The sequence below is a fragment of the Chiloscyllium plagiosum genome, unplaced genomic scaffold, assembly GCF_037043375.1.
Source record: "Chiloscyllium plagiosum isolate Xiang-an unplaced genomic scaffold, Cpla_swu_hap1 HiC_scaffold_27, whole genome shotgun sequence".
In the NCBI taxonomy this organism is placed as follows: Eukaryota; Metazoa; Chordata; class Chondrichthyes; order Orectolobiformes; family Hemiscylliidae; genus Chiloscyllium; species Chiloscyllium plagiosum.
This window is the reverse complement of record NW_028270165.1, coordinates 56,679,673-56,706,815: the sequence shown is the minus strand read 5'-3', so window position 1 is coordinate 56,706,815 and position 27,143 is coordinate 56,679,673. Positions and strand designations below refer to the sequence as shown.

The 27,143-nt window shown below is 45.3% G+C and overlaps 2 protein-coding genes and 1 long non-coding RNA gene across 5 annotated transcripts in view; 2 read left to right on the top strand and 1 right to left on the bottom strand.

Annotated features, from left to right (window-relative positions):
• Positions 1-27,143, top strand: part of LOC148144204 (uncharacterized) — a 443,218-nt gene that overhangs the window by 120,066 nt on the left and 296,009 nt on the right. The window lies entirely within an intron of this gene.
• LOC148144211 (uncharacterized) lies at positions 5,814-24,295 on the top strand. 3 transcript variants are annotated; one of them, XR_015751756.1, is made up of 4 exons: positions 5,814-5,828; positions 6,656-6,758; positions 14,736-15,113; positions 23,604-24,295. It is a non-coding gene; the product is annotated as an uncharacterized LOC148144211 (long non-coding RNA). The 3 variants fall into 3 exon arrangements; XR_015751755.1 differs by lacking the exon at positions 5,814-5,828 and adding an exon at positions 6,542-6,556; XR_015751754.1 differs by lacking the exon at positions 5,814-5,828 and having other exon boundaries at positions 6,609-6,758.
• Positions 26,160-26,858, bottom strand: LOC148144210 (uncharacterized). The gene has a single exon (XM_087974599.1). It carries the CDS (start codon positions 26,847-26,849, stop codon positions 26,160-26,162), a length of 690 nt encoding a protein of 229 aa, XP_087830725.1. The 5' UTR covers positions 26,850-26,858.

Genomic DNA, 27,143 nt, shown 5'->3' with positions numbered 1-27,143 from the left:
CCCCCCCCCCCCCCCTCCACACACACACCTCCCTATCCCAGATTGACAGTGATGAATATTGTGGTGTCTTAGAGTATTTGAAAATCTGAAGACGGAAGTTTCAAAATAAACAGATGAAGGGCTTATGCCTGAAACATTGGCTCTCCTGCTCCTTGGATGCTGTGTGACCTGCTGAGCTTTTCAAGCACCGCCACTCTTCGACTCTGACTCTCCAGCGTCTGCAGTCCTTACTTTCACATCAATGTCTGACAGTCACTTAATGCATCGGGATCACAACAATTTTCGAATGTGATTCTGTGAGAAGGAGCAAAGTTTTTTGGTTCTTGTTTCAGTACATTTTCAGCATTTATGGGACTGGATGAGAGACCCTACTGTTGCAGCACACTGAGTGTGGAGTCTGAAACAAGTTATACGGCCTGGGAAGAGGAATCACGGTGGTGAGGGGGCTGTACGCACCTTTTGTGTATGGCTGAATCTTTTGCCACGGAGAAACATGAGGAATCCCGCCCCATGGAGAAACCATGGAAGTGTGGCGACTGCGGGAAAGGCTTCCGTGTCCCATCTGCCCTGGAGACTCATCGACACAGTCACACTGGGGAGAGGCCCTTCGGCTGCCTGGAGTGCGGGAATGGCTTCACCCGCTTCTGCAACCTACTGGTCCACTGGCGGGTCCACACTGGGGAGAGGCCATTCAGCTGCCCTGAGTGCGGGAAGAGGTTCACTAGCTCCTCCCACCTGCTGACCCACCAGCGGATCCACATCGGTGAGAGGCCATTCCCCTGCCCCGAGTGCAGGAAGGCCTTCAGTGAACCCTCATAAAGCACAGGCGGGTCCACACAGGGGAGAGGCCCTTCAGCTGCCCCGAGTGCGAGAAGGCCTTCAGCCATTCCTCCGACTTGCTGGCCCACCGGCGAATTCACACGGGCGAGAGGCCATTTGCCTGCCCAGGGTGTGGGTGGAGGTTCACGGTGTCCTGCAACTTGCGGGGGCACCAGCGTTCTCAACAATTGGATTCCGCCGGTGATCCTGCTGTGGGTCACCCCCAGGACTGAACCTCCTGCCTGTTCTGACAGTGGGTGCGGTGGTAGAGTCAGTGGGCTTTTTTTGTTCGTTTTGTGCTGGACTGCATTCCCCCCCGCTCCCCCCCCACCCCCCCGTTGGATTTTGGAATCCAAAGTCGGCAAGCAGTCGGCTGGGAAAACACAGCAAGCCAGACAGCACCAGAAGATGGAGGAATGAGCATTAGCCCTTCTTCTACCAAAACGTTGACTTCTCTCTCAGACATGATTTACCAGGATGTTGCTGGGGGTTGGAGGATTTGAGCTGCAGGGAGAGGCTGAATAGACTGGGGCTGTTTTCCCTGGAGTGTCAGACGTGGAGGGGTGACCTTATAAAGGATTACAAAATTATGAGGGGCATGGATAGGGTAAATAGACAATGTCTTTTCCCTGGAGGTGGGGAAGGAGCAGTGCTCCAAAAGCTTGTGTCTTCAGATAAACCTGTTAGACTCTCACCTGATGACATGTGACTTCTGACCTTGATCCAGCCCGATCCAACACCAGCACCTCTGCATCAGCGTTGACGAATGAGATCGGATTTTATTTGGCATGATTTAGTGAGATGCTCATCTGGAAACTCAACTGTCAGAGCAACAAAGAGACACGAGTCATAGAGTCTGACAGCACAGTGACAGGCCCTTTAGCCCAAACTGGTCCACGCCAACCAAAACGTCCATCAACACGAATCCCATTTCCCTACTCTTGGCCCATACCCTTCTAAACCTTTCCTATCCATGTATTTGTCCAAATTCTTTTTAAATGTAGTTAATATACCCGCCTCAACCACTTTCACTGGCAGCTCATTCCATATGCACACCACACTGCGTTTAAAAAAAAAGTTACCCCTCAGGTTACCTGTTATTCTTTCCCCTCTAACCATAACCTGATGTCCTCTAGTCCTCGTTTCCCAACTCCAGGAAAAAGACTGAGTGCATTCACACTATCCATGCCTCTCATGATCTTGGACACTTGTATAAGGTTCCCCCCTCAGTCTCCTATGCTCTAAAGAAGGAAGTCCTAACTTGTCAAACCTCGCCCTATAACTCAAACCCTTGAGTCCTAGCAATATCCTTGTAAATTTCTTCTGCAATCTTTCCAGTTTAATACCATCCTTGTTATAGTAAGGTGACCAAAACTGAACACAATACTCCAAGTGTGGCCTCATCGATGTCTTTGATAACTGCAACGTAGCTTCCCAACTGTTATACTCAGTGCCCTGACTGATGAAGGCCAGTATGCCAAAAGTCTTCTTCACTGTCCTGTCTACCTATGTTGTCAGAAATATAGGACTTGCTCCAAACTGTATTCACAATCCAACTGATGGGACAGGAAACTGCTTCCTTTCTTGAGACTAGTCTCCCAGTGGGAACTTGCTGGCTGACTGTCTGATGTACAGAACCTTACAGTGCTCCATTGCCCTCAGTTATCTGGAAGGGGTCCACACGCAAGCGCCCAAGGTGATGCTCGAAACCTTTATCATCTCTTTGGGATTAATCACCATTCGATGCTCTTTAATCATACAGTACGGAAACAGTATGACTCCAACCAGTCCATGATGCCCCATTAAACTAGTACCACCTACTTGCTCCAGGCCTGTATCCAGTAGTAATAGTCAGAGATGCACAGCACAGAAACAGATCCTTCAATCCAACTTGTCCATGCTGATCAGATATGCTAACCCCATTTTGTCTCCGTGTATTTTGAGATTTGTAGCTCGGGTTGAGGTTCTGGATGTAGGTTTGCTCACTGAGCTGCGAGGTTCATTTCCAGACGTTTCGTCACCCTACTAGGTAACATCTTCAGTGGGACTCATGTACATTGCTTCACCTGAGGCCCAGTGACGATGTTACCTAGTAGGGTGACGAAATTTAGATTAGATTAGATTACATGAGATTACATTACAGTGTGGAAACAGGCCTTTCAGCCCAACAAGTCCACACCGACCCGCCGAAGCGCAACCCACCCATACCCTCTACATTTACCCCTTACCTAACACTACGGGCAATTTAGCATGGCCAATTCACCTGACCTGCACATCTTTGGACTGTGGGAGGAAACCGGAGCACCCGGAGGAAACCCACGCAGACACGGGGAGAATGTGCAAACTCCACACAGTCAGTCGCCTGAGGCAGGAATTGAACCCGGGTCTCTGGTGCTGTGAGGCAGCAGTGCTAACAACTGTGCCACCGTGCCGCCCATTTCTGGAAATAAACCTCCCAGCTCAGCGAGCAAACCTACATCCAGCTCATTTTGACCCATTTACATAGAAAAATACAGCACAGTACAGGCCCTTTGGCCCTCGATGTTGCGCCGATCCAAGCCCACCTAACCTACACTAGCCCACTATCCTCCATATGCCTATCCAATGCCCGTTTAAATGCCCATAAAGAGGGAGAGTCCACCACTGCTACTGGCAGGGCATTCCATGAACTCACGACTCGTTGAGTAAAGAATCTACCCCTAACATCTGTCCTATACCTACCACCCCTTAATTTAAAGCTATGCCCCTCGTAGTAGCTGACTCCATACTTGGAAAAGGTTCTCATGGTCAACCCTATGTAAACCCCTAATCATCTTGTACACCTCTATCAAGTCACCTCTAAACCTTCTTTTCTCCAATGAAAACAGCCCCAAGTGCCTCAGCCTTTCCTCATAAGATCTTCCTACCATACCAGGCAACATCCTGGTAAACCTCCTCTGCACCCGTTCCAATGTCTCTACATTCTTCCTATAGTATGGCGACCAAAACTGCACACAATACTCCAGATGCGGCCGCAGCAGAGTCTTTATATCTCTCTAAACTCTTTATATACTTACACACATGAGCATGCCTTTTACATGTTGACATTGTACCAGCCCTTCACCGCTTTCATTGGCAGCTCATTCTGTACACACATCACCTTCTGTGAAAAGGTTGCTCCTCAGGTCCCTTTCGCCTCTCACTTAAAACCTGTTCCCTCTTTTTCTGGACTCCCCCAAACCCAAGAAATGTCCTTGACTTTTTACCCTATCCGTGTCCTTCATGGTTTTATAAACCTCTATAAGGCAAACCCTCAGCTGCTGACACCCCAGGGTAGACAACCTCAGCCTATTCAGCCTCTCCCTTTCCCTCCAAACCTTTGCTATTCACGTACTTATCCAAATGTTGTAATTGTACCCATGTCCACCACTTCTGTGTAAAAGAATTGCCCCATGTCTGTTTTTCAATCTCTCTCGTCTCTGTGAGAAACTTACCACTTTGAGATCCCTTTTAAACTTTTCTCCTTTCACCCTAAAACTGCGCCTTCTCGTTCTAAACTCTCCCACCTTGAGGAAACTACCTTGCCTATTTACGCTATCAACGCCCTTTGTGGATTTTATAAACCTCTATAAGCTTAGCCCTCAGCAACCAATGCTCCAGGGAAAATAATCCCAGCCTATTCAGCCTCTTCCTCCCTCAAACACTCCAACACTGGCAACATCATTGCAAATGTTTTTTGAACCCTTTCAAGTTTCACAACTTGTTACAAACATGTCGACTTTACTCGTCTGATGCGGGAGAACTTTCTGCACAATGTGGTCTGTCTGAAAGCACACTCCCCTGTGCTACAACAGAGCTACAGTGACTCTCAAAATCCTGACAAACTCAGTTATCAGTCAAAGATTCATTCGGAGAAGCCTCTCAATCACATCTGTAAATGGAGAAAGTGTGTTTAATAATGAGTTGTGAATAAAGACTGCATTAATCTTTTATTGTGAGTTTTACTCCTCCATTCAAAACATATCTTACAAATCTGGTCACAAGTAGCTTATGCCATTCGTTTTAAGATGAGGTGAACTTAAGAGGCATTGTTTACAATTGAGAGCTCCTTGACACACAAAGAGCTGAAATCATCTCTGCGCCACTATTATCAAATTGGAATTAAGGCTGGATCGGCTGGGATATTTTTCTGCCAGAGCAGAGAAGGTTGAGAGGCGATGTTTATAAAACCACGAGGTGAATAGATAGGGTTAATGATAGTTGCCTCTTCCCAAGGATGGAGGATTTCAAGATCAGGGGACACATTTTTACAGTGAGAGGAGAGAGAGTTTGAAAAACAGACATGGGGCAAATTTTTTACACAAAGGTGGTTCGTGTGTGGCATGAACTTCCAGAGGAAGTGTTGGAGGCTGGTACAATTACAACATTTTAAAAGTATCTGGATGGGTTTATGAGCCAAATGCTGACACATGAGACGAGATTAATTTTGGATTTCTGGTCAGTATAGACGAGTTGGACTGAGGGGTCTGTTTCCCTGCTGAGTATGTCTCCGCCTCTATAACAAGACACATAAGGCCCTCGGGTTCACACACAAATAAACTGTCAGTAACATTGAGTCTCGGAGTTAGGTTGAGTCAATGTGGTAATTTTTGAGGCATACAAATGTACCTCAGGGAGACACACCCTCAGAGGAAAGGGGCGGAGACACGCCGCGATTGCGAACCTCTCCACCAATCACAAAACTTGCAGTCCGTGCAGCATGTAAGGGGCGTGTCTCCGAAAGTCGGCCGCCATTGGTCAGGTGAAGTAAGGTGCGCTCTGATTGGAGGGAGCGCGGAGACGGAAAGAAGAAGAAAAACAAAGATGGCGGCGCGAGGCTGCGGTTTTCTCATCGACTCAGCGGGCGGTTTCTGACGGAGAGAGGGGGGCAGACAGGCATCGTTTACCTCAGAAAATACCTTTAAAATACATTTCAAATTAAAGCCGGAACTTTTCAAACAAAAGTTGTGAAGAAAAGGAGACAGTCCCCGGTGGGGTTTATTGTTTATTTTTGTATAATTCCCGGGGCCCGGGAAGGGGGAGGTGACGGTTACCGGGTGAACGAGAAAACAAATTAAAAATGTCGGCGGTGGAGGAGAGAGAGCCGGCGCCCGCGGCTTCTTCGGCGGCGGCCGGAGCCCAGGAGCTCAACAATCCCCCGGAGCTGGAGGAAGGTCCGAGCTCCAAAAAGCGGGGGGTCCGGCTGGAGGCTGGATTTGCTCAAGGCTTGTATCTATTAACTTATTTAAATGGTACCTACTGTATGGGGCTATGGTTTACATTAAAACCGGAGGATCATGTCAGAGTGTTTGCTTATATTGAGCAGTTGTAGTTGGTAAAATACACTCCGTGGAGGAGCACCTTCTATGATGCTGCATTTCTTGCCTTCTGCCCTTCCCCCATTTGTTATCTCCCATTTGATTTTACATTTTATTTGGTCAAATTTAATTTCACAATAATCGGACATGGTATTCACTGTGTGCTATCAATTTGTTTGTTGGAATATTGTAAGACAAAATTAATGGTGTAATTTCATTTCTGATGTCAGAGTTTGACATTGAATGTGCAGATGTGAATACCAGTAAGTTGTGAAAATAAATCAAGAACTCATGCTTTCAACAAATGCAGTTCACTGATATTCATGGCTTTGTCTCATTTCGGGGTGCTGATTCAAGTCTGACCAACAGACTCTTTCATCCCGTCATCCAACTTAATTAAAGTCTGATAGAAAATAACTCTGGCAGGCTAAAATTTATACAATTATTTATAAGATTTATTTACGTGTCCGTTGTGCTTGACGTGGTCTCCTTTGCATTAGGGAGACTGGACTTGCAGAACGTTTCGGAGAACACCTCTGGGACAAGCGAAGTAAATGATCCACTGTCCTGTGGCTGAACACTTTAACTACCCCTCCCACTCAGGTAAGGCATGTGTGTCCTGGGCTGCCTCCATCGCCAAACTCTAGCCACCTGACACCTGGAGGAAGAACACTTCATCTTCCATTATGGGATCATCCAACAATTGGGATCAGTCTAGATTTCACCAGTTTCCTCAATTCCACCCTCCCCCTCCCCCTTAACAAGCTTTATGGGATAGTTAAGTATGGGATCAGAAAAAAAAATGCATTTTCATCTTATACTTTGGTAAACATGGTAACTAGACTTAGTCTACAATAATCTATAAAGAGAAAAGGATCATAAGTCACGGTAATGGAAAAATTGATAAGGAATGAAAGGGGGAATGCTAGCTAAGATACAGTGGAAATGGGGGGAATTTCATGCAAAACTAATTTAGAGGTATGTGGGAAAATATAGACACTGCAGTACTGAACATGACAGCAAACTGTCCTTTTCAGAAAGGTGCATTTGCAAGACGTCAGACAGACATGCATAAAATTCCTACAGTGCAGAAAGAGGCCATTTGTCACATTGAGTCTGCACTGACCCACCAAAGAGCATCCCATTCAGAATCACCCCTTGCCCCTGCATTTACCATGGCTAATCCACCTAGCCTTCACATCATGGAGCAATTTAGCCTGGTCAGTCCACCCACCCTCCATATCTTTGGACTGTGGGATGAAACGCCTGTAGACAGGGAGAACATCCAAACTCCACACAGTCGGTCACCTGAAGTTGGAATTGAACCTGGGTCCCTGGCGTTGTGAGGTAGCAGTGCTAAGCACCGTACTACCCCAATATGTTATAAAATTTGAATAAACCCACTAAGTTGTAAATTTGTTCGTATGAAGAAATTACTGCAAATGATTGGAAGCAATAGTCCAAATGAAATCTTTTTGAGTGTGATCCAAAACGTAATTCTAATCTAATGATTGAAAATGCTTCGACCTCTGGAATGGTCTGCGAGAGTATGTGTTGGAATTAGATTCAATTATGGCATTCAAAAGAGAGTTGGATCATTAAACTGAAAAGTAAAGTAATTGCAGTGTTCGGTGAAGAGAAGTACTAGGTTCTGTGGTGATTATAATGTCAGTTAGGTGGATCGCACAGAATATGAGTTCCTTGATTGGGGCTGTTAACCTGGTCCAATCGGGGAGCCCTGGCTGACAGAAACAGCCATGTCAGAGGTTCTTTTCACTCTGAGCAAACTGGACCAGTGTCAAGGTTTCTGCACATGTAAATAAAGGGTAACATGGTGACACGCCTCTGTGGGGTTGTTTCAGGTACAATCCCCATATTTCCAGGCTGGCTGTCTCCCATTGGATAGTTGACATGTGAATCTCCTGGTCAAGGAGGCGCATGTCTGGGGATTGACCAATAGGAAGCCCAGAAGGACTGGAAGGTGCCTGCTCCTCCTACCAATCAGAGTTCCCCACCCCCTCCCCATGTCTAAAAGCAGAAGTTGGACCATGAGCTTCTGAAGCTGCTGCTGCTCCTCTCTCAATGAAGATTGATCTTCACCTCAAAGTGCAACTTTCTCCCTCTGTCCAATATTTGTTGGTACAACACTTTTTTTTCGAAGGATGCCATCTTTTCTGATCATCACAGTTAAAGGGGTATTTTCCATTTGATATTCAAAGGGACGGTCAGTGAGGAAGGCAGGGTCATGTCTTGTGTTATTGTGTGGTATGTGTGAAAGCTGCAACAAGACATCTCAACTGCGATGCTCAGTGCTCTGACTGATGAAAGCAAGCGGGCCAAAAGCCTTTCCTGTCTACCTGTGACTCCACTTTCTAGGAGCTATGAACCTGCACCCTAGATCTCTCGGTTTGAATACTGCATGTGAAACAGATTCGATGCTTATTGGTAGACATTATTAGTTGGTGCTTATCTCGACTATTTCAGTACCTTATCTCGATACATAATTCCTGGCTCTCTAATCGTATACTTTTGTTATTCTTTTCTGCCTTTAATATAGCACTGAATCTATTTCACATGCAGTGTCTCCAACCAAAAACTTCGAGACACTGCATGTGACACTGCAGTGTCTCGAAGAAGTCCTAGAAAGTGGAGTCATGGGTAGACAGGGAGGTGAAGAAGACTTTCAGCATGCTTGCTTTCATTGGTCAGAGCATCGAGTATAGGAGTTGGGACATCTTGTTGCAGCTGTACAAGATGTTGGTAAGGAGTACAGCATGCAATTCTAGTCACCCTACTGTTGGAAGGATATTACTAAGTAGAAAGGATGCAGAAAAGATTTACTGGGATGCTACTTGGCTGGAAGGTTGTTATAAGGAGAGGCTGGATAGGCGAGGACTTCTTTTTTCCCCAGGAGCACAGGGGACTGAGACGTGATATAAAATCACGAGAGGCATAGATAAGGTTGACAGCCAAAGCTTTTTCCCCATGTGGGGGTCTAAACTTAGAGGACATAAGTTTAAGGTGAGTGGAGGAGAGATATAAATGGGTCCAGAGGGGCAAACGTTTACACGGAGAGAGTGGAGAATGTCTCGAACAGATTGGCAGAGGTGGTGGTGGAAGCGAATACAATTCTGTCGTAGAGTCATGGAAACAGACCCTTTGGTCCAACCCGTCCATGCTGACCAGATATCCCAATCCAATCTAGTCCCACTTGCCAGCACCGGGCCCATATCACTCCCAACCCTTCCTATTCATATACCCATCCAAATGCCTCTTAAATGTTGCAATTGTACCAGCTTCCATCACATCCTCTGGTAGCTCATTTCATACACGTACCACTCTCTGCGTGAAAAAGTTGCCCCTTAGGTCTCTTTTATATCTTTCCCCTCTCACCCTAAACCTATGCCCTCTAGTTCTGGACTCTCCGACGCTAGGGAAAAGACTTTGCCTATTTATCCTACCCATGCCCCTCATAATTTTGTAAACCTCTATAAGGTCACCCCTCAGCCTCCGACGCTCCAGGGAAAACAGCCCCAGCCTGTTCAGCCTCTCCCTGTAGCTTAGATCCTCCAATCCTGGCAACATCCTTGTAAATCTTTTCTGAACCCTTTCAAGTTTCACAACATCTTTCCGATAGGAAGGAGATCAGAATTGCATGCAATATTCCAACAGTGGCCTAACCAATGTCATGTACAGCCGCAACATGACCTCCCAACTCCTGTACTCAATACTCTGACCAATAAAGGAAAGCATACCAAACGCCGCCTTCACTATCCTATCTACCTGCGACTCCACTTTCAAGGAACTATGAACCTGCACTCCAAGGTCTCTTTGTTCAGCAACATTCCCTAGGATCTTACCATTAAGTGTATAAGTCCTGCAAAGATTTGCTTTCCCAAATTGCAGCACCTCGCATTTATCTGAATTAAACTCCATCTGCCACGTCACAGCCCATTGGCCCATCTGGTCCAGATCCTGTTGTAATCTGAGGTCACCCTCTTTGCTGTCCACTACACCTCCAATTTTGATGTCATCTGCAAACTTACGAACTGTACCTCTCATGCTCGCATCCAAATCATTTATGTAAATGACAAAAAGTAGAGGGCCCAGCACCGATCCTTGTGGCACTCCACTGGTCACAGGCCTCCAGTCTGAAAAACAACCCTCCACCACCACCCTCTGTCTTCTACTTTTGAGCCAGTTCTTATCCAAATGGCTAGTTCGCCTTATATTCCATGAGATCTAACCTTGCTAATCAGTCTCCCATGGGGAACCTTGTCGAACGCATTATTGAAGTCCATATAGACCACATCTACTGCTCTGCCCTCATCAATCTTCTTTGTTACTTCTTCAAAAAACTCAATCAAATTTGTGAGACTTGATTTCCCAAGCACAAAGCCATGTTGACTATCCCGAATCAGTATTTGCCGTTCCAAATACATGTACTTCCTGTCCCTTAGGATTCCTTCCAACAACTTGCCCACCACCGAGGTCAGGCTCACCAGTCTATAGTTCCCTGGTTTGTCTTTACCCCCCTTCTTAAACAGTGGCACCACGTTTGCCAACCTCTTGTCTTCTGGCACCTCACCTGTGACTATCGATGATACAAATATCCCAGCAAAAGGCCCAGGAATCACTTCTCTAGCTTCCCACAGAGTTCTTGGGTACACCTGATCAGGTCCTGGGGATTTATCCACTTTTAACCGTTTCAAGGCATCCAGCATTTCCTCTTCTGTAATCGGGTCATTTTGCAAGATGTCACCATCTATTTCCCTACAGTTTATATCTCCCCCATTTTTTGTGGCTCCACACAAACGCCCCCTTGCTGTTCTTTGAGGGGCCCTATTCTCTCCCTAGTTACCATTTTGTCCTTAATATATTTGTAAAAACCTTTTGGATTCTCCTTAATTCTATTTGCCAAAGGTATCTCGTGTCCCCTTTTTGCCCTCCTGATTTCCCTTTTAAGTATACTGCTACTGCCTTTATACTCTTCTAAGGATTCACTCTATCTATCCCTGACATATCTTTCCTTCTTTTTCTTTATCAAACCCTCAATTTCTTTAGTCATCCAGCATTCTCTGTACCTACCAGCCTTCCCTTTCACCCTGACAGGAGTATACTTTCACTGGATTCCCATTTTCCAGCCGTCCCTTTACCTGCAAACATCTGCCTCCAATGAGCTTTCGAAAGTTCTTGCCTAATACCGTCAAAATTGGCATTTCTCCAATTTAGAACTTCAACTTTTAGATCTGGTCTATCCTCTTCCATCACTATTTTAAAACAAATAGAATTATGGTTGGTGGCCCCAAAATGCTCCCCCACTGAAACCTCAGTCACCTTCCCTGCCTTATTTCCCAAGAGTAGGTCAAGTTTTCCACCTCCTCTAGTAGGTACATCCACATACTGAATTAGAAAATTGTCTTGTACACAATTAAGAAATTCCTCTCCATATAAACCTTTAACACTATGGCAGTCCCAGTCGATGTTTGGAAAGTTAAAATCCCCTACCATAACTACCCTATTATTCTTACAGATAGCTGAGATCTCCTTACAAGTTTGTTTCTCAATTTCCCTCTGACTATTGGGGGCTGTATAATACAATCCCAATAAGGTGATCATCCCTTTCTTATTTCTCAGTTCCACCCAAATAACTTCCCTGGATGTATTTCCAGGAATATCCTCCCTCAGCACAGCTGTAATGCTATCCCTTATCAAAAACACCACTCCCCCTCCTCTCGCCTCCCTTTCTATCCTTCCTGTAGCATTTGTATCCTGGAACATTAAGCTGCCAGTCCTGCCCATTCATGAGCCATGTTTCTGTAATTGCTATGATATCCCAGTCCCATGTTCCTAACCATGCCCTGAGTTCATCTGCCTTCCCTGTTCGGCCCCTTGCATTGAAATAAATGCAGTTTAATTTATTAGTCCGACCTTGTCCCTGCTTGCCCTGACTGTTGACTCACTTCTGTTCTCAGCTGTACCCGTCTCAGATCGATCTCTTTCCTCACTATCTCCTTGGGTCCCCCCCCCCCTCCCTCCCTCACCTTGCTAGTTTAAATCCTCCCAAGCAGTTCTCGCAAATTACCCTGCCAGTATATTAGTCCCCTTCCAATTTAGGTGCAATCCGTCCTTCTTGTACAGCTCACTTCTACCCCAAAAGAGATTCCAATGATCCAAAAATGTGAATCCTTCTCCCATACACCAGCTCCTCAGCCATGCATTAATCTGCTCTATCCTCCTATTCCTGCCCTCACTAGCTCGTAGCACTGGGAGTAATCCAGATATTACTACCCTTGAGGGCCTCCTTCTTAAATTTCTGCCTAACTCTCTCTAATCTCCCTTCAGAGTCTCAACCTTTTCCCTTCCAATGTCATTGGTTCCAATGTGGACAATGACCTCCTGCTGGCCCATCTCCCCTGTGAGAACATTCTGCACCCTCTCTGGGACAGCCTTGATCCTGGCACCAGGGAAACAACACACCATTCTGCTTTTTCTCCACTGGCCACAGAACGTCTGTCTGTACCTCTGACTACAGAATCCCCTAACACGATTGATCTCTCATTGCATTAGAGCCCGTCTCAATACCAGAAACTTGGCTGTTCATGCTACGTTCCCCTGAGAATCCATCACCTCCTACATTTTCCAAAACAGCATACCTGTTTGAAATGGATATATCCACAAAAGACTCCTGCCCTTGGTGCCGACCTCTCTCACGCTCCCTGGAGTGAACCCATCTATGTGACTGTATCTGAGACTTTCCCCCCTTCCTATAACTGCCATCCATCACATACTGTTGCTGTTGCAAATTCCTCATTGCTTCTATCTGTCTGTCCAACCGATCCACTCAATCTGATAAGATTAGCATCCAACAGAATTTATGGCAGATATTATCCGCAGTAACCCTTAAACTCTCTTTAAACTCCCACATTTGACAAGAAGTATATGTCACTGCAAAGGACATTTTTGCTCCTTCACAATCTACAGACCCAGAAAATAATACCGTTTTATTCCTCTACAAACACCGCTCCAGGTTAAATTAATAGCTATGGCTTATATTTTATGTTTAATCAAAAGACTTGTCTCCAAAAACACATAATCAAGAAAGAATCCACTATACTCACTACTGCAGCTTTTCTCTTGAGACAGACTTAAAACAACAATTAACTTATCTAATTCTGTGCTGTGAACTTCGCCCAACTGTTCCTCCAAGATTAGTTGTGAATTTCACTGTTTGTTATTTTCCCAGATGCACTTCGATGTCCAGCGATACACGAATTCAAACAGTCATTGAAGAAACATTTAGACAGATACATGGATGGGAGGGGTATGGAGGGATATGGCCTAAATGCAGGGAATGGGACTAAATTAATTGTGAAAACGAGGCATCATAGGAACTGTTTCCATGCTATAGACCTCTATGACTCAATTTCAAGACAGAGGGTTAGAATCGTAGAATCCCTACAATGGGGAAGCAGGCCATTCGGTCCACCAAGTTGCCACTGACCCTCCAAAGAACATCCCACTCAGATCTACCCCAACCCTGCATTTTCCATGGCTAATCCCCTGAGCTTGCTTATCCCTGGACACTGGTAATTTAGCATAGACAATCCACCTAACCTACACATCCCTGAACACTATGGGTACTTCTGCACGGCCAATTCACCCTAACCTGCACCTCTTTGACTGTGGGAGGAAACCGATGCCGACACTGGGGTAATGTTCACACCCCACATGAACATTGCCCAAGGCTGGAATTGAACCTGGTCCCTGGTGCTGTGAGGCAGCAGTGTTAACCACTGAGCCATTGTGCTGCCCCATGGTTATTATGATACTAAAGGTTTTAATTTCATATTTTAAGTTAAGAACAACACCTGTGCCCCCTGTAACCCTGCAAGTTTATTTTTGTTTCAAATACCCATTCAGTTTTGAAATCATTGATCCTTTGACTGGTGGGGAGAGTTTCAAAGAGATTTACCAGATGTTGTTGGGGATGGAGGGTTTGAGCTATGTGGATAGGATGGATCGGTTGGGACTCTTCTCACTGGAGCTTCAGACATTGAAGGTGACCTGGTAGAGGTTTATAAAATCTTGAGGGGTATAGATAAAGTGAATGAGGTGTATTTTCCATAGGCTGGGGGATTTCAAGACTATGGGGCACATTTTTAAGGTGAGAGGAGACAGAAGTGGCAAAGGTCTTTTACACAGTGGTTCATGTGTGGAATGAACTGCCAGAGGGAGTGGTGGTGCTGCTACAATTATAACATTTAAAAGGAGAGGTGTGGGGGGGATATTGGGTCAGCAGCAGGCAAGTGGGACGAGTTTAGTTTGGGATTATGTTCAGCATGGACTAGTTGAACCGAAGGGTCTGTTTCCATGCCTTACAACTCGAGGAGTCATTCAGGTTACGATGGTCTGACTATCCAGATAACGCATGTGCTCACATCCCTATTAGTCTCTGATAAAATGTTACGGTATATAAGATAACAGAATGTAAAGGAAGATCTTTTGGTTTTGGGAATGTGTAAACCAGAATTGTCTGTTCTAAATCTCTGCGCTGACTTTCATAATCTCTTTATACAGGTTACAAGAAGGGAAGGATCTACAGAGAGAAGTCTGAAAGCAAAAGTCATTTCAGGTCTGAAACAGACACTCAACTCGCCATGATCTGAAGATCACAAGTCTCTGGACCTCAAATGTGAAACATTTATCTATTCTGTTGGCTTCAAAGGTTTTTAAACATCAGTGCGATTGGAAATGCATGGAGTGTGAGAACACGCACAGATGTGTGTGAAAGTGTTCGACTGACCATCAGAGGAAGTATTCCCAGGAACACTACCTGAGTGAGAGTCTTCCTGTGTACTTGGCTGTGGAAGGAGCTTGAACCAGTTAGACAGATCGAATCCTCACTGCACAATTGTTACGGACCAGACCGGATCCCCGGACAAATACTTTAAGAAGGTAGCCGTGACCCTCATTTTTTCTCATTTTAAAGCCATATGTGAAATGTGGCTGCTGGCCGTTAAGCAAAACATGATTTGCTTAAAGGCTGTCATTAAAATACAGCTAAAGAGAGGAATCTAGGATAATTCTGCAGACTGGAAACTTAATAGACACAGAGTAACTGTTACTAACTAACTATTCCGATACAGTAACATCCCTTTAAACACACCCTTTTTGGCAAAAAGGCGAATTCCAACACACATTTTCACATCGTGTTCTCCAGAAGGAACAAACCAACGAGCAAATTCAGAGAGAGTAGCAGCCAAGAGACACTCACTGAAGCTTCCAACTCCTCCTGCTTAAGGCAAAAATCTAAAATAAAAGTAGGAAATGTAGTCGAGGGTGCTGGACACACCCAAGCTGCTCCCATTGGTCTGTTCTGAATGTTGTGGTTGTGCTAGCCTCCGCCACTTCCTCTAATGGCACGTTCTGTGTGCGCACCACCCTCTGGGTTGGGGGTGGAGGTTGCCCATTGGGTCCTGTTTGTGTCTTTTCTCTCTCATCTTGGACCTATGCCCCATGGTTCTGGACTCCCCCATTCTTGGGGGTGGGGGGGATCCTTAACTATTCACCCTACCCACACCCCTCATGATTTTGTAAACCTCTATAAGGTCACCCCTCTTCTTGTAAATCTCATTAATGCAAAGCCAAAGATTCATCAATGTCCAACTGACAGATGTCCAGCTCCCAAAATAGTCTCTCATATTAATTTCCATCAGAAAGTGGTGATGCCAAGACAATGTCTTGCTCCCTCTGAGGTAAGGACTTGGCCACTTCATCCGGCCGATAGTTGTATGAATCGTAGAAGAAACATGGAATCTCTACAGTGCAGAAACAGGCCCTCAGCCCAACAATCCATACTGAGCCTCTGAAGAGTAACCCACCCACACCCATTCTTCTACCCTATTGCTCTACATTTACCCCTGACTAATGCACCGCACCGACACATCCCTGAACACTATGGGACAATTAAGCATGATCAATTCACCCTAACCAGCACATCTTTGGATTGTGGGAGGGAATGAAGCAACCAGAGGAAACCCACACAGACACTGGGAGACAACTTGGAAACTCCACACAGACAGTTGCCCCGAGGGAGGAATCGAACTCTGACTCAGCCAGCAATTAAGACCCTGGCAATTTCCACTTACTTCCAGCCTCTTGTCTCAAAAGTGACTGGAATTGAAAGATTCCATCTGAAGTTTTATTTCTCTTCAGTTCCGACCTTCCCTGTCGGTCAACGAATCTCTGTTTCCTTTGTCACAATTCTGACAACCTTACAGAGGGGAGGGAGCAACTGGAGATTTATTTTCAGAGTCTAGATTTATTTTCAGAGCAACTCCAATTCACGCTGTGTCAGTCGGTTTCCCTTCGTATGACCAACCTTACCCATGTCGTCTTTTCCCCAGAGATGGAGAATTGAAGATTAGAGGGGTTGGATTTGAGATGTGAGGGGAAAGACTTAGGAAGGACCTGAGGGGAAACGTCTTCATGTAGAGGGTGGTGCAACAGTTCTGGTCGCCACGTTACCAAAAGGATATGGGCGCTTTGGACAGAGTGCAGAGAAGATTTATGAGGATGTTGCCTGGTGTGGAAGGTGCTAGGTATGAAGAGAGGTTAGGTTTGTTTTCATTAGAAAAAAAGGAGATTGAGGGGGGACCTGATTGAGGTTTACAAAATCATGAAATGTATAGACAGGGTGGATAGAGATAAGCTTTTTCCCAGGGTAAAGGTCATGCTTTCAAGGTGAGAGGTGGAAAGTTTAAAGGGGATACATGCGGCAAGTACTTTACACAGAGGGTGATGGGCACCCGGAACACATTGCCAGCAGAGGTAGTAAAGGTAGGCATGGTAGATTCATTTAAGATGCATCTAGGCAGATGCATGAGTAGGTGGGGAGCAGAGGGATACAGATGCTTAGGAAGTGGGCAACAGGTTTACACTGTAGGTTTGATCGGCTCAGGCTTGAAGGGCTGAAGGGCCTGTTCCTGGGCTGTAAATTTTCTTTGTTCTTTGTATGTGGAGTTGGCTGCCAGAGAAAGTGGTTGAGACAGATACAATAACAACGTTTAAAAGGCATCTGGATGGGTTTTTGGATCATAGAATTATAGCATCTCTACAGTGTGGCAACAGTCCCTTTGGCCCAAAACATTCACACTGGCCTTCTGAAGAGTATCTCACCCAGACCCATTCCCCTATTACTCTCCATCTTCCTCTATAAGAGTACCCTTCAGTTTCCAGAGAAAAAAATCCCAGTCTATCCAACCTCTCCCTATAACTCAATTTTTCCAGACTCGGTAGCATCCTAGTAAATCTGTTCTGCACCCTTTCTAGTTTAATAATTTCCTTTCAATAATAGGGTGACTAGAACTGAAGGCAGTATTCTGAAAGTGGTCTCACGAAGATCTTATAAAGCTGCAACAAAATGTCCCAACTCAATAAATACTGAGAAACTGGACATTGGTAATCAGAAACAAAAACAGAAGTTGCTGGAAAAGCTCAGCAGATCTGGCAGCATCTGTGGAGAGAAATCAGTTAACATTTTGGGATCAGTTTTGAGGGGCACCAGACCCAAAACGTAAACTCTGATTTCTCTCCATGGGATGCTCCAATGCTCAGTGCTCTGACCAATGAAAGCAAGCGTGCTGAAAGTCATCTTCACTGCCCTGTCTACCTCTGAGTCCACGTTCAAGGAACTATGCACCTGCATCCTCTAGCTCACTTACAATTTAAATGTATGTCCTGCCCTGGTTTGACCCACCAAAATGCATTGATCTAAATTAAACTCCATCTGCCAATCTTCAGTCCATGGCCCACTTAGAGTCATAGAGTAAGACAGCATGGAAACAGACCCTTTGGCCTAAACTGGTCCATGGTGCCCACCCAGCTAGTTCCAATTAGAGTCATAGAGATATACAGTACAGAAGTGATCCTTCAGTCTAACTCATCCATACTTACCAGATATCCTAACCTAATCTAGTCCCATTTGCCAGCACTTAGCCCATATCCCTATAAGCACTTCCTTTATTCATATACCCATCCAGATGTCTTTTAAATGCTGCAGTTGTACCAGCCTCCACCACTTCCTATGGCAGATCATTCCAAACACGCACCACCCTCTGCTTGAAAAGGTTGCTCCTCGGGTCCCTTCCTCTTTCACCCTCTACCTATGCCCTATAGTTCTGACTTTCCCACCGCAGGGAAAAGACCTTGTATATTTACCCTGTCCATGCTCCTCATGATTTTATCAACCTCTAAAGTCACCCCTCAGCCTCCGATGTTCCAGGGAAAACAGCCCTCTGATTTTGGTGCAGCATCTTGTATAGTTTCAGCTGACCTCAATGTATTTCCAATGAAGTTAATCATTTCACTGAATGATAAAGAGATGGACAGGATTGTGGTCTGGCCCCGGACCTTTGTGACGTTTCCAGACTCTGATCTCCCTCCTTGAGGCTTTTTCACACTGGATCCTGTATTCATGTAACATTTACTGGCTGCATCGTGGCAACCGCCAATTCATTGGATACTTGCCCATCGCTTCAGGAACCTTTTAAATTCCTCATTAAAGACGATCCAAATGCATATTGATCTTTGATCAGTTCCATCAAATTTATGGTTACACCTACTGTTAGAATTCTTTAGCTAATAAGTTGTTGCTTCCCATGTTTACCAGTCACCTCTATCTTTATCCTTGGGTGTCTTATGATGTATTCATTCACCTCACATTCCAATGTCTGCTAATTTCTGTATCAATGATTCGTTCCTCTCCGTATGATATGGGGCTGCTTTCACTATCTGAAACTGGTTGGAATCTTTTCTTCTAATGCTTTAATGTTTTTTTTTGTTGTGCAGGTAGATCTGTAACTACTAAAGGACCTATATCTATAAATACTTGAAGGATCTTAGAGTCATAGAGATGTACAGCACAGAAACAGACCCTTTGGTCCAACCTGTCCATGCCGACCAGATATCCCAACCCAATCTAGTCCCACCTGCCAGCACCCGGCCCATATCCCTCCGAACCATTCCTATTCATATACCCATCCAAATGCCTCGTAAATGTTGCAATTGTACCAGCCTCCACCACATCTTCTGGCAGCTCATTCCATACACGTACCACCCTCTGCGTGAAAAGGTTGTCCCTTAGGTCTCTTTAATATCTTCCCCTCTTACCCTAAACCTATGCCCTCTAGTTCTTGACTCCCCGACCCCAGGGAAAACACTTTGTCTGTTTATCCTATCCATGCCCCTCATAATTTTGTAAACCTCTATAAGGTCACCCCTCAGCCTCCGACGCTCCAGGGAAAGCAGCCCCAGCCTGTTCAGCCTCTTCCGATAGCTCAAATCCTCCAACACTGGCAACATCCTTGTAAATCTTTTCTGAACCCTTTCAAGGTTCACAACATCTTTCTGATAGGAAGGAGACCAGAATTGCACACGATATTCCAACAGTGGCCTAACCAATGTCCTGTACAGCCGCAACACGACCTCGAAACCCCTGTACTCAATACTCTGACCAATATAGGAAAGCATACCAAATGCCTTCTTCACTATCCTACGTACCTGTGACTCCACTTTCAAGGAGCTATGAACCTGCACTCCAAGGTTTCTTTGTTCAGCAACCTAATCTAAATATCAGAACAGATTGATTAAATAATTAAAGAGTCGACAGAGTTATTATCGTTTTACTTGTCAGAACTATCTTAAGCAAACATTTTTCCCAAGATGTCTAACTCCTGTCAACTATGTTCCGCTGCATTAATCACGGCTAGTTATCTGTGTCCTGCTCAGTTATGGGCAGTCAGAACAGGAAAAGACCTTGGCTATTCACCCTATCTGTGCCGCTCATCATTTTATAAACTTCTGGAATTGTCTGAAGACAAGTATCTGTGATGCTGGAGATCACTGGAGGAGGCCAAGATGGATCATCCACTTGGTACTTCTGGCTGAAGATTGCTGTGAGTGCTTCAGCCTGGTTTTTTTGTGCTGATCTGCTGGGCTCTTCCATCATTGAGGATGGGGATATTGGTGGAGCCACCTCCTCCAATGAGTTTGTTAATTGTCCACCACCATTCACTACTGGATAGGGTAGGACTGCAGAGCTTTGATCTGATCCATTGGTTGCATTATTGTTATTCACAATTTATAAGAATGATTTGGAGTTGGGGACAATGGGTCACAGGTCAAAGTTTGCAGAGGACTGTGAAACTTTGCAGAGGAACATAGATATTTTGAGTGAGTGGGCAAAGGTCTGGCAGATGGAAAACAATGTTAATAAATGTGAAGTCATCCATTTTCATGGGAATAGCAGTAAAAAGGACTATGACTTAATGGTGAGAAGTTGCAGCATGCTGCTGTGCAGAGGGACCTGGGTGTCCTTGGACATGAATCAGAGGGTTGGTCTGCAGGTGCAACGAGTAATTAAGACGGCAAATAGAATTTTGTCCATCATTACGAAAGGGATTGAGTTTAAAAAGCGGGAGTTTATGTTGGCCGTTCCGACAATCAAGTTTACGCCATTCCCTCCGAAGAACGTTTCTCACAGATCCCCCTCCCACCCTATCCAGTCATTTCTGCTGGTGGGTGAGACCTGGACTAGGGGTATTGGCCTCAATATGAGGGGGAGTAGAATTCGGACAGAGATGAGGAGAAACTGTTTTTCCGGGAGAGTACTGAATCTTTGGAATTCTCTGCCCAAGGAAGCAGTAGAGGCAGCTTCATTAAGTATATTCAAGACACAGCTGGATGGGTTTTTACATAATAGGGAAATTAAGGGTAGTCGGGATCATGCAGATAGGAGCTGAGACAATGAATCGATCAGCCATGATTTTAATGAATGGCAGAGAAGGTTCAATGGGCCAAATGGCCTACTGCTGCTTCTATTACTATGAAACTATAACCCTACATTTTCCATGGCTAACCCATCTAATCTGCACATCCCTGGACACAATGGGCAATTTAGCATGGCCAATCTAAATTGAGGCTTGTGAGCATTGTAGTGATGTGAATAATGAACGTCAGAGAATGATAGAAAGGGACAAGGAGGATAAATGTACCAGCACTCAAAATTGGATTCTAAAAATCACAAAACTTGAAACTAAAGAGTGTGTCTGAATGTGTGCTGCATTGTCACAAAACTGAATGAATTGACTGCACACGTTGAAGAGAATAATTATGATCGGAGACTCTTTACAGCGATGTGGCTTCAGGATGACAAGGATTAGATCCTGAATATTGAGGGGGTGCCATTCAAGTCAAATGGGAAGCTAGGTAAAGGTAGAGAGTTGGCACTGCTCATCAAAGCACTGATAACATGGTAGTGTGGTGTCAGCTTGGATTTAAGGTCCTGATTTCTCGTCCTCTGTTGATCTCCCTGTTCCCACAGAGGAAGATGTCAGCTGTTCTCAGCTCTGCTGAAGCTCTGACCTTCACCCCCACCCCCACCCCCCAGCCCTAACACCTTCTGGAACAATAAAACATTCAGTCGATCAAGGCCCATTCCACAATCTCCCAGCCTTAGGTCGCTTTTAAATCTTTGCCCTCTCACCCTAAACCAATGCCCTCTGGTTTCAGACTCCCCCACCCTGGGGCAAAGATGTTACCTATTTCCCCTATCCGTGCCACTCATGATTTGATAAATCTCGATCAGTTCACCCTCTGCTTCTGACGGCCCAAGGGCAACATCCCCGTCCTATTCAGTCTCATTTTATACCACAAACCCTCAAACCCTGGCGACATCCTTATCAATCTATTGGAGTTTCACGATGTCTTCCTATCCTTTCGGAGGGAGACCAGAATCAAATGCAACATTCCAAAGGTGGCCTAACCAATGTCTTGAACAGCTGCAACTTGACCTTCCAACTCCTATACCCAATGCACTCAGTGGGTCAAATGGCCTCTTTCTGCACTGCAGGTGTTTTATGACTTTAATTGATATAATATGTAGATTTATATTAAATATAAATATGGTGTAAGTCTGATATTCACTGTTGTACAAGCTGCATGGCTATGATCTTTTACCTAATATAGTAATGGAATTACATGCTGTATTTCTTGTCATCAATTTTATTTAATAGGTGAGCAGGAAGTCATTCAGCAACTTTACTGGCTTTATTTTATCAAGCAGTGGAGTTTAATTTAGATAAATGTGAGTTGCTGCATTTTGGGAAAGCAAATCTTAGCAGGACTTATACACTTAATGGTAAGGTCCCAGAGAGTGTTGCTGAACAAAGACACCTTGGAGTGCAGGTTCATAGCTCCTTGAAAGTGGAGTCACAGGTAGATAGGATAGTGAAGGCGGCGTTTGGTCTGCTTTCCTTTATTGGTCAGAGTACAGGAGTTGGGAGGTCATGTTGCTGCTATACAGGACATTGGTTAGGCCACTGTTGAAACATTGCGTGCAGTTCTGGTCTCCTTCCTATCGGAAAGGTGTCGTGAAACTTGAAAGGATTCAGAAAAGATTTACAAGGATGTTGCCAGGGTTGAAGGATTTGAGCTATGGGAGAGGCTGAACAGACTGGGGCTGTTTTCCCTGGAGCGTCGGAGGCTGAGGGGTGACCTTATAGAGGTTTATAAAATCATGAGTGGCATGGAAGGATGAACAGACAAAGTCTTTTCCCTGGGGTCGGGGAGTCCAGAACTAGAGGGCATAGGTTTAGGGTGAGAGGGGAAATATGGAAAAGGACCCTAAGAGGCAGCTTTTTCACTCCGGTACGTGTATGGAATGAGCTGCCAGAGGAAGTGGTGGGGGCTAGTACAATTGCAACATTTAAAAGGCATCTGGATGGGTATATGAATAGGAAGGGTTTGGAGGGATATGGGCCGAGAGCTGGCAAGTGGGACTAGATTGGGTTGGGATATTTGGTCGGCATGGACAGGTTGGACTGAAAGGTCTGTTTCTGTGCTGTACATCTGTATGACTCTATGATGTTTCATTTTCATATCCTTATTCAGTTTCATTTCCAAGTCATTGGAACCAAATGAAGTTTTCCTCAATACACACTTAAGGCTATCTGGCTGGCTGATGTGTCCTAGATAATATGTGATCAGCAGGCATCTGGTAATCTACAGGAGTTGTCATTTTTTTTAGATTACTTAGTGTGGAAACAGGCCCTTCAGCCCAACAAGTCCACACCGACCCACCAAAGCGCAACCCACCCAGGCCTATTCTCCTACATTTACCCCTACACCTAACACTACAGGCAATTTAGCATGGCCAATTCACCTAACCTGCACATTTTTGGACTGTGGGAGGAAACCGGAGCACCTGGAGGAAACCCACACAGACACGGGGAGAATGTGCAAACTCCATACAGTCAGTCGCCTAAGGCGGGAATTGAACCCGGGTCTCTGGCGCTGTGAGGTAGCAGTGCTAACCACCTTGCCGCCCACATTATATTTATTTCACTGTACTGACAGTGATCACTTATTTTGTGAATTTCGTTGCAGGAAGACATGAGGAAAGAACCAAATGTTACATCAACCTCATGGAGCCACTTGATTTATTGGGAAAGGAAATCAAGGAAATCGTACCAAACATCATCTTCACTGTCCTATCTACCTGCAACTCTGAAGGAATTATGAATCTGTACTCCAAAGTCTCTTTGTTCAGCAACACTCCCTAGGACCTTACCATTAAGTGTATAAGTCCTGCTCTGATTGGTTTTTCAAAAATGCAGCACTTCGCATTTATCTGAATTAAACTCCATCTGCCACTCCACAGCCCATTGGCCCATCTCATCAAGATCCTGTTTTAATCAGAAGTAAACTTCTTCGCTGTCCACTATACCTCCAATTTTGGTGTCCTCTGCAAACTTACTCTACCTATGTTCATAGCCAAACCACTTATATAAATGATGAAAAGTAATGGACCCAGCACCGATCCTCGTGGCACACACTGGTCACAGGCCTCCTGTCTGAAAAGCACCCCTCCACCACCACTCTCTGTCTTCTACCTTTGAGCTAGAACTTTGAAAAAAATTATTCTGAGGTCAAAATGCCTCCCCTCGTTGTGGTTCTGTTTGCCGAGCTGGTAATTTGTGTTGCAGCCGTTTCGTCCCCTGTCTACGTGACATCCTCAGTGCCTGGGAGCCTCCTGTGAAGTGCTTCTGTGATCTTTCCTCCGGCATTTATAGTGGTTTGTATTTGCCGCTTCCGGTTGTCAGTTCCAGCTGTCTGCTGCAGTGGACAGATACAAATCACTATAAATGCCGGAGAAAACATCACAGAAGCGCTTCACAGGAGGCTCTCAAGCACTGAGGATGTCACCTGGTTAGGGGACGAAACGTCTGCAACACAAATTCCCAGCTCGGCGAACAGAACCACAACAACGAGCACCCGAGCTACAAATCTTCTCCCAAACTTTGAATGCCTCTCCTCTTCTTCTCCTGCTCCCAGTATGCTGGCTGTAGCCAGCCAGCTGAGAGTCAGTCCTCAACGGAGGAGATTGGCATTTTCTTTTACTGAGGTGACTAAATCTCTTGGTTAAACTTTTTTTAAAATCCCCTCACTTATTTTTTTCCCCAGCACCCATGTGTGTGTGGAGGTGTGAGATAGCAGATACATTCAATTTTGCTCAAAGCACACAATCTGCAGGCAGTCAATCCATTTTTTATTTGGAAGTAGAACCAGTCTGACTCAACATTAGGAGACAGGCAGGCTCTAACCTCACACCTTAAATACATTCTCTGAGCTGAAATGTCACCTTCAAATTACATCGAGAACGTTCCTTATAAGTAGTTCTGGGATTTACATATTAATGAACTGAAACCTGCAACCCATTCTAAAAGATGAAAGACTTGACAGCAATCTAGATTTGTTCAATTCAGTTGTATGACACAGAATTTGTACCAAAAAATTACAATGTCTTGTGATCCTGCTCCACAGCTACCTGATGAAGGAGCAGCACTTCGAAAGCTAGTCCTTCCAAATAATACCAGGTTATGTTCCAATACGTTTGTCTGATTTTTACCTTTGTTTCTCGTGAACACAGCCCACACTTTCTGCTGCAGGCAGTAACCTTTACAATGCTGATGAAATGATGCAGTACCTGCAGAGATGAAAAACTTAACAGTTTTAATTTTAATTCTGTCTTATGATCCTGCTCCACAGCTACCCGATGAAGGAGCGGTGCTCCAAAAGCCAGTACTTCCAAATAAACCTGTTGAACTATAACCTGGTGTTGTGAGACTTTTAATCTTTGTTTCTAGTGAATACAGCCCACATCTCCCACTGCTGCCAGTAACCCTTACAATGCTGATGAAACAATGAACCCAAACTCCTGAAAAATTTATAATTTCTCACAATTCTGCCACTCGTTCACTTCTGATCCAGGACATTGGAAACTTAGTGCTGGAGGTTGAAAGAAATGAGTAGCTTTAAAACAAAAACTTGTTGAATCTCTCAGCTTTCAATGAGAGTCTGAGTCTGACGGTGAATTCTGGTAACCTTTATTGCAACCCTGCTTCATTACAGTTTCAATTTTTCCCAGAAAAAAGGTGCACGAAAAGTAGCGTTTTTTAAAAAAACAGTTCAAGGTCAAAGCGCACACACTCCCCATCCCCCACTTTCTTTACTATTGGTCAGCACCAAATTATCCCTTTGTAACTGGATCCTTGGAACAGCCTTCACCTGGAGGAAGTATTGCCTCACTCAGCAGTTTCAGCCTACACTCTGTATACAAGTTAGTTTCTCCAGCTCATTTGCAGGAGGGAGGTGCAATCATGAGTCAACCACACTGCTGTGGGTGTGGAGTCACGGGTAGGCCAGACCGGGTAAAGGATGCAACTGGGATGACAGTGAATCCTTTCCTGCAAAGGTAGCTTCATTCTCTAAAAAGGACTTGAGTGAATAAGATGGGAGTTTTCTTCCCCTGAAAATGGTTTCATCATTTGATTCTGAACTCCAGATTTCAAATGCACCATCTACCATGGTGGGATTCAAACCTGGGAGACCCCAGAACTGGGTTGATTGTCTAGTCGAAAATGGTACTTATCCGTCATTCCTTCAATTTCTCTGTGATGGCACGTGAACTCGTTGATGTCTCTGGAAGTAGGAGGAGCAGGTGAAGCCCTTCCTGCATTTGGAGCAGGTGAATGGCCTCTCCCCAGTGTGGATCCGCTGGTGGGTCAGCAGGTGGGAAGAATTGGTAAATCCCTTCCCACACTCAGGGCAGGTGAATGGCCTCTCCCCTGTGTGGACCCGCTTATGCTGCCGCAAATTGCTCAAATGATTGAATCCTTTCCCACACACAGAGCAGGTGAATGGTCTTTCCCCTGTGTGGATCCGCTGGTGGTTCAGCAGGCTGGAAGAATCAATGAATCCTTTCCCACACTCTGGGCAGGTGAACGGCCTCTCCCCCGTGTGGAGCCGTTCATGCTTCCTCAAGTTGCTCACACGACGGAAAGCCTTCCCGCACTCTGAGCAACCGAACGGCCTCTCCCCAGTGTGGACCCGCTGGTGGGTCAGCAGTGCAGATGAATGCGTGAACCCCTTCCCGCACACCAAGCACGTGAACGGCTTCTCTCCCGTGTGGACCCACTGGTGCGCCCGCAGGTTGGAAGAATTTGCGAATCCCTTCCCACACACTGAGCAGATGAACGGCTTCTCCCCGGTGTGAACGCGTCTGTGAATTTCTAGCACTGCGGGGGAAGGGAATCCTTTCCCACAGTCCCCACATTTCCACGGTTTCCCCATGGGGAGAGTGTTCCTTGTGTCACTCTGGGTTTGAAATTACAAACAGAACGGGTACACAGTCTGTCCCCACCGTGAGGGGTGTGTTTTTGATTCCCCCAAGCTGAGGAAATGGTTTGAAGCACTTTTTCACAGTCAGCACACTGAATCTCCCTCACTTAGTATTCTTCCTGCCACACTAGTGTCCAAAACCTCTCAAGCAGACCAAAGCAAACATTTCCTCTCAACTTGAATGGCTGCTGATATTCAAGTTCCAATGAATCAATGAGCTCTGCCAGAAGTTGATGTATCAATTGC

What these genes read in the sequence shown, in the direction of transcription:
- LOC148144210 (XM_087974599.1), bottom strand. Translation starts at nt 26,849, where the DNA reads ATGGGGAAACCGTGGAAATGTGGGGACTGTGGGAAAGGATTCCCTTCC.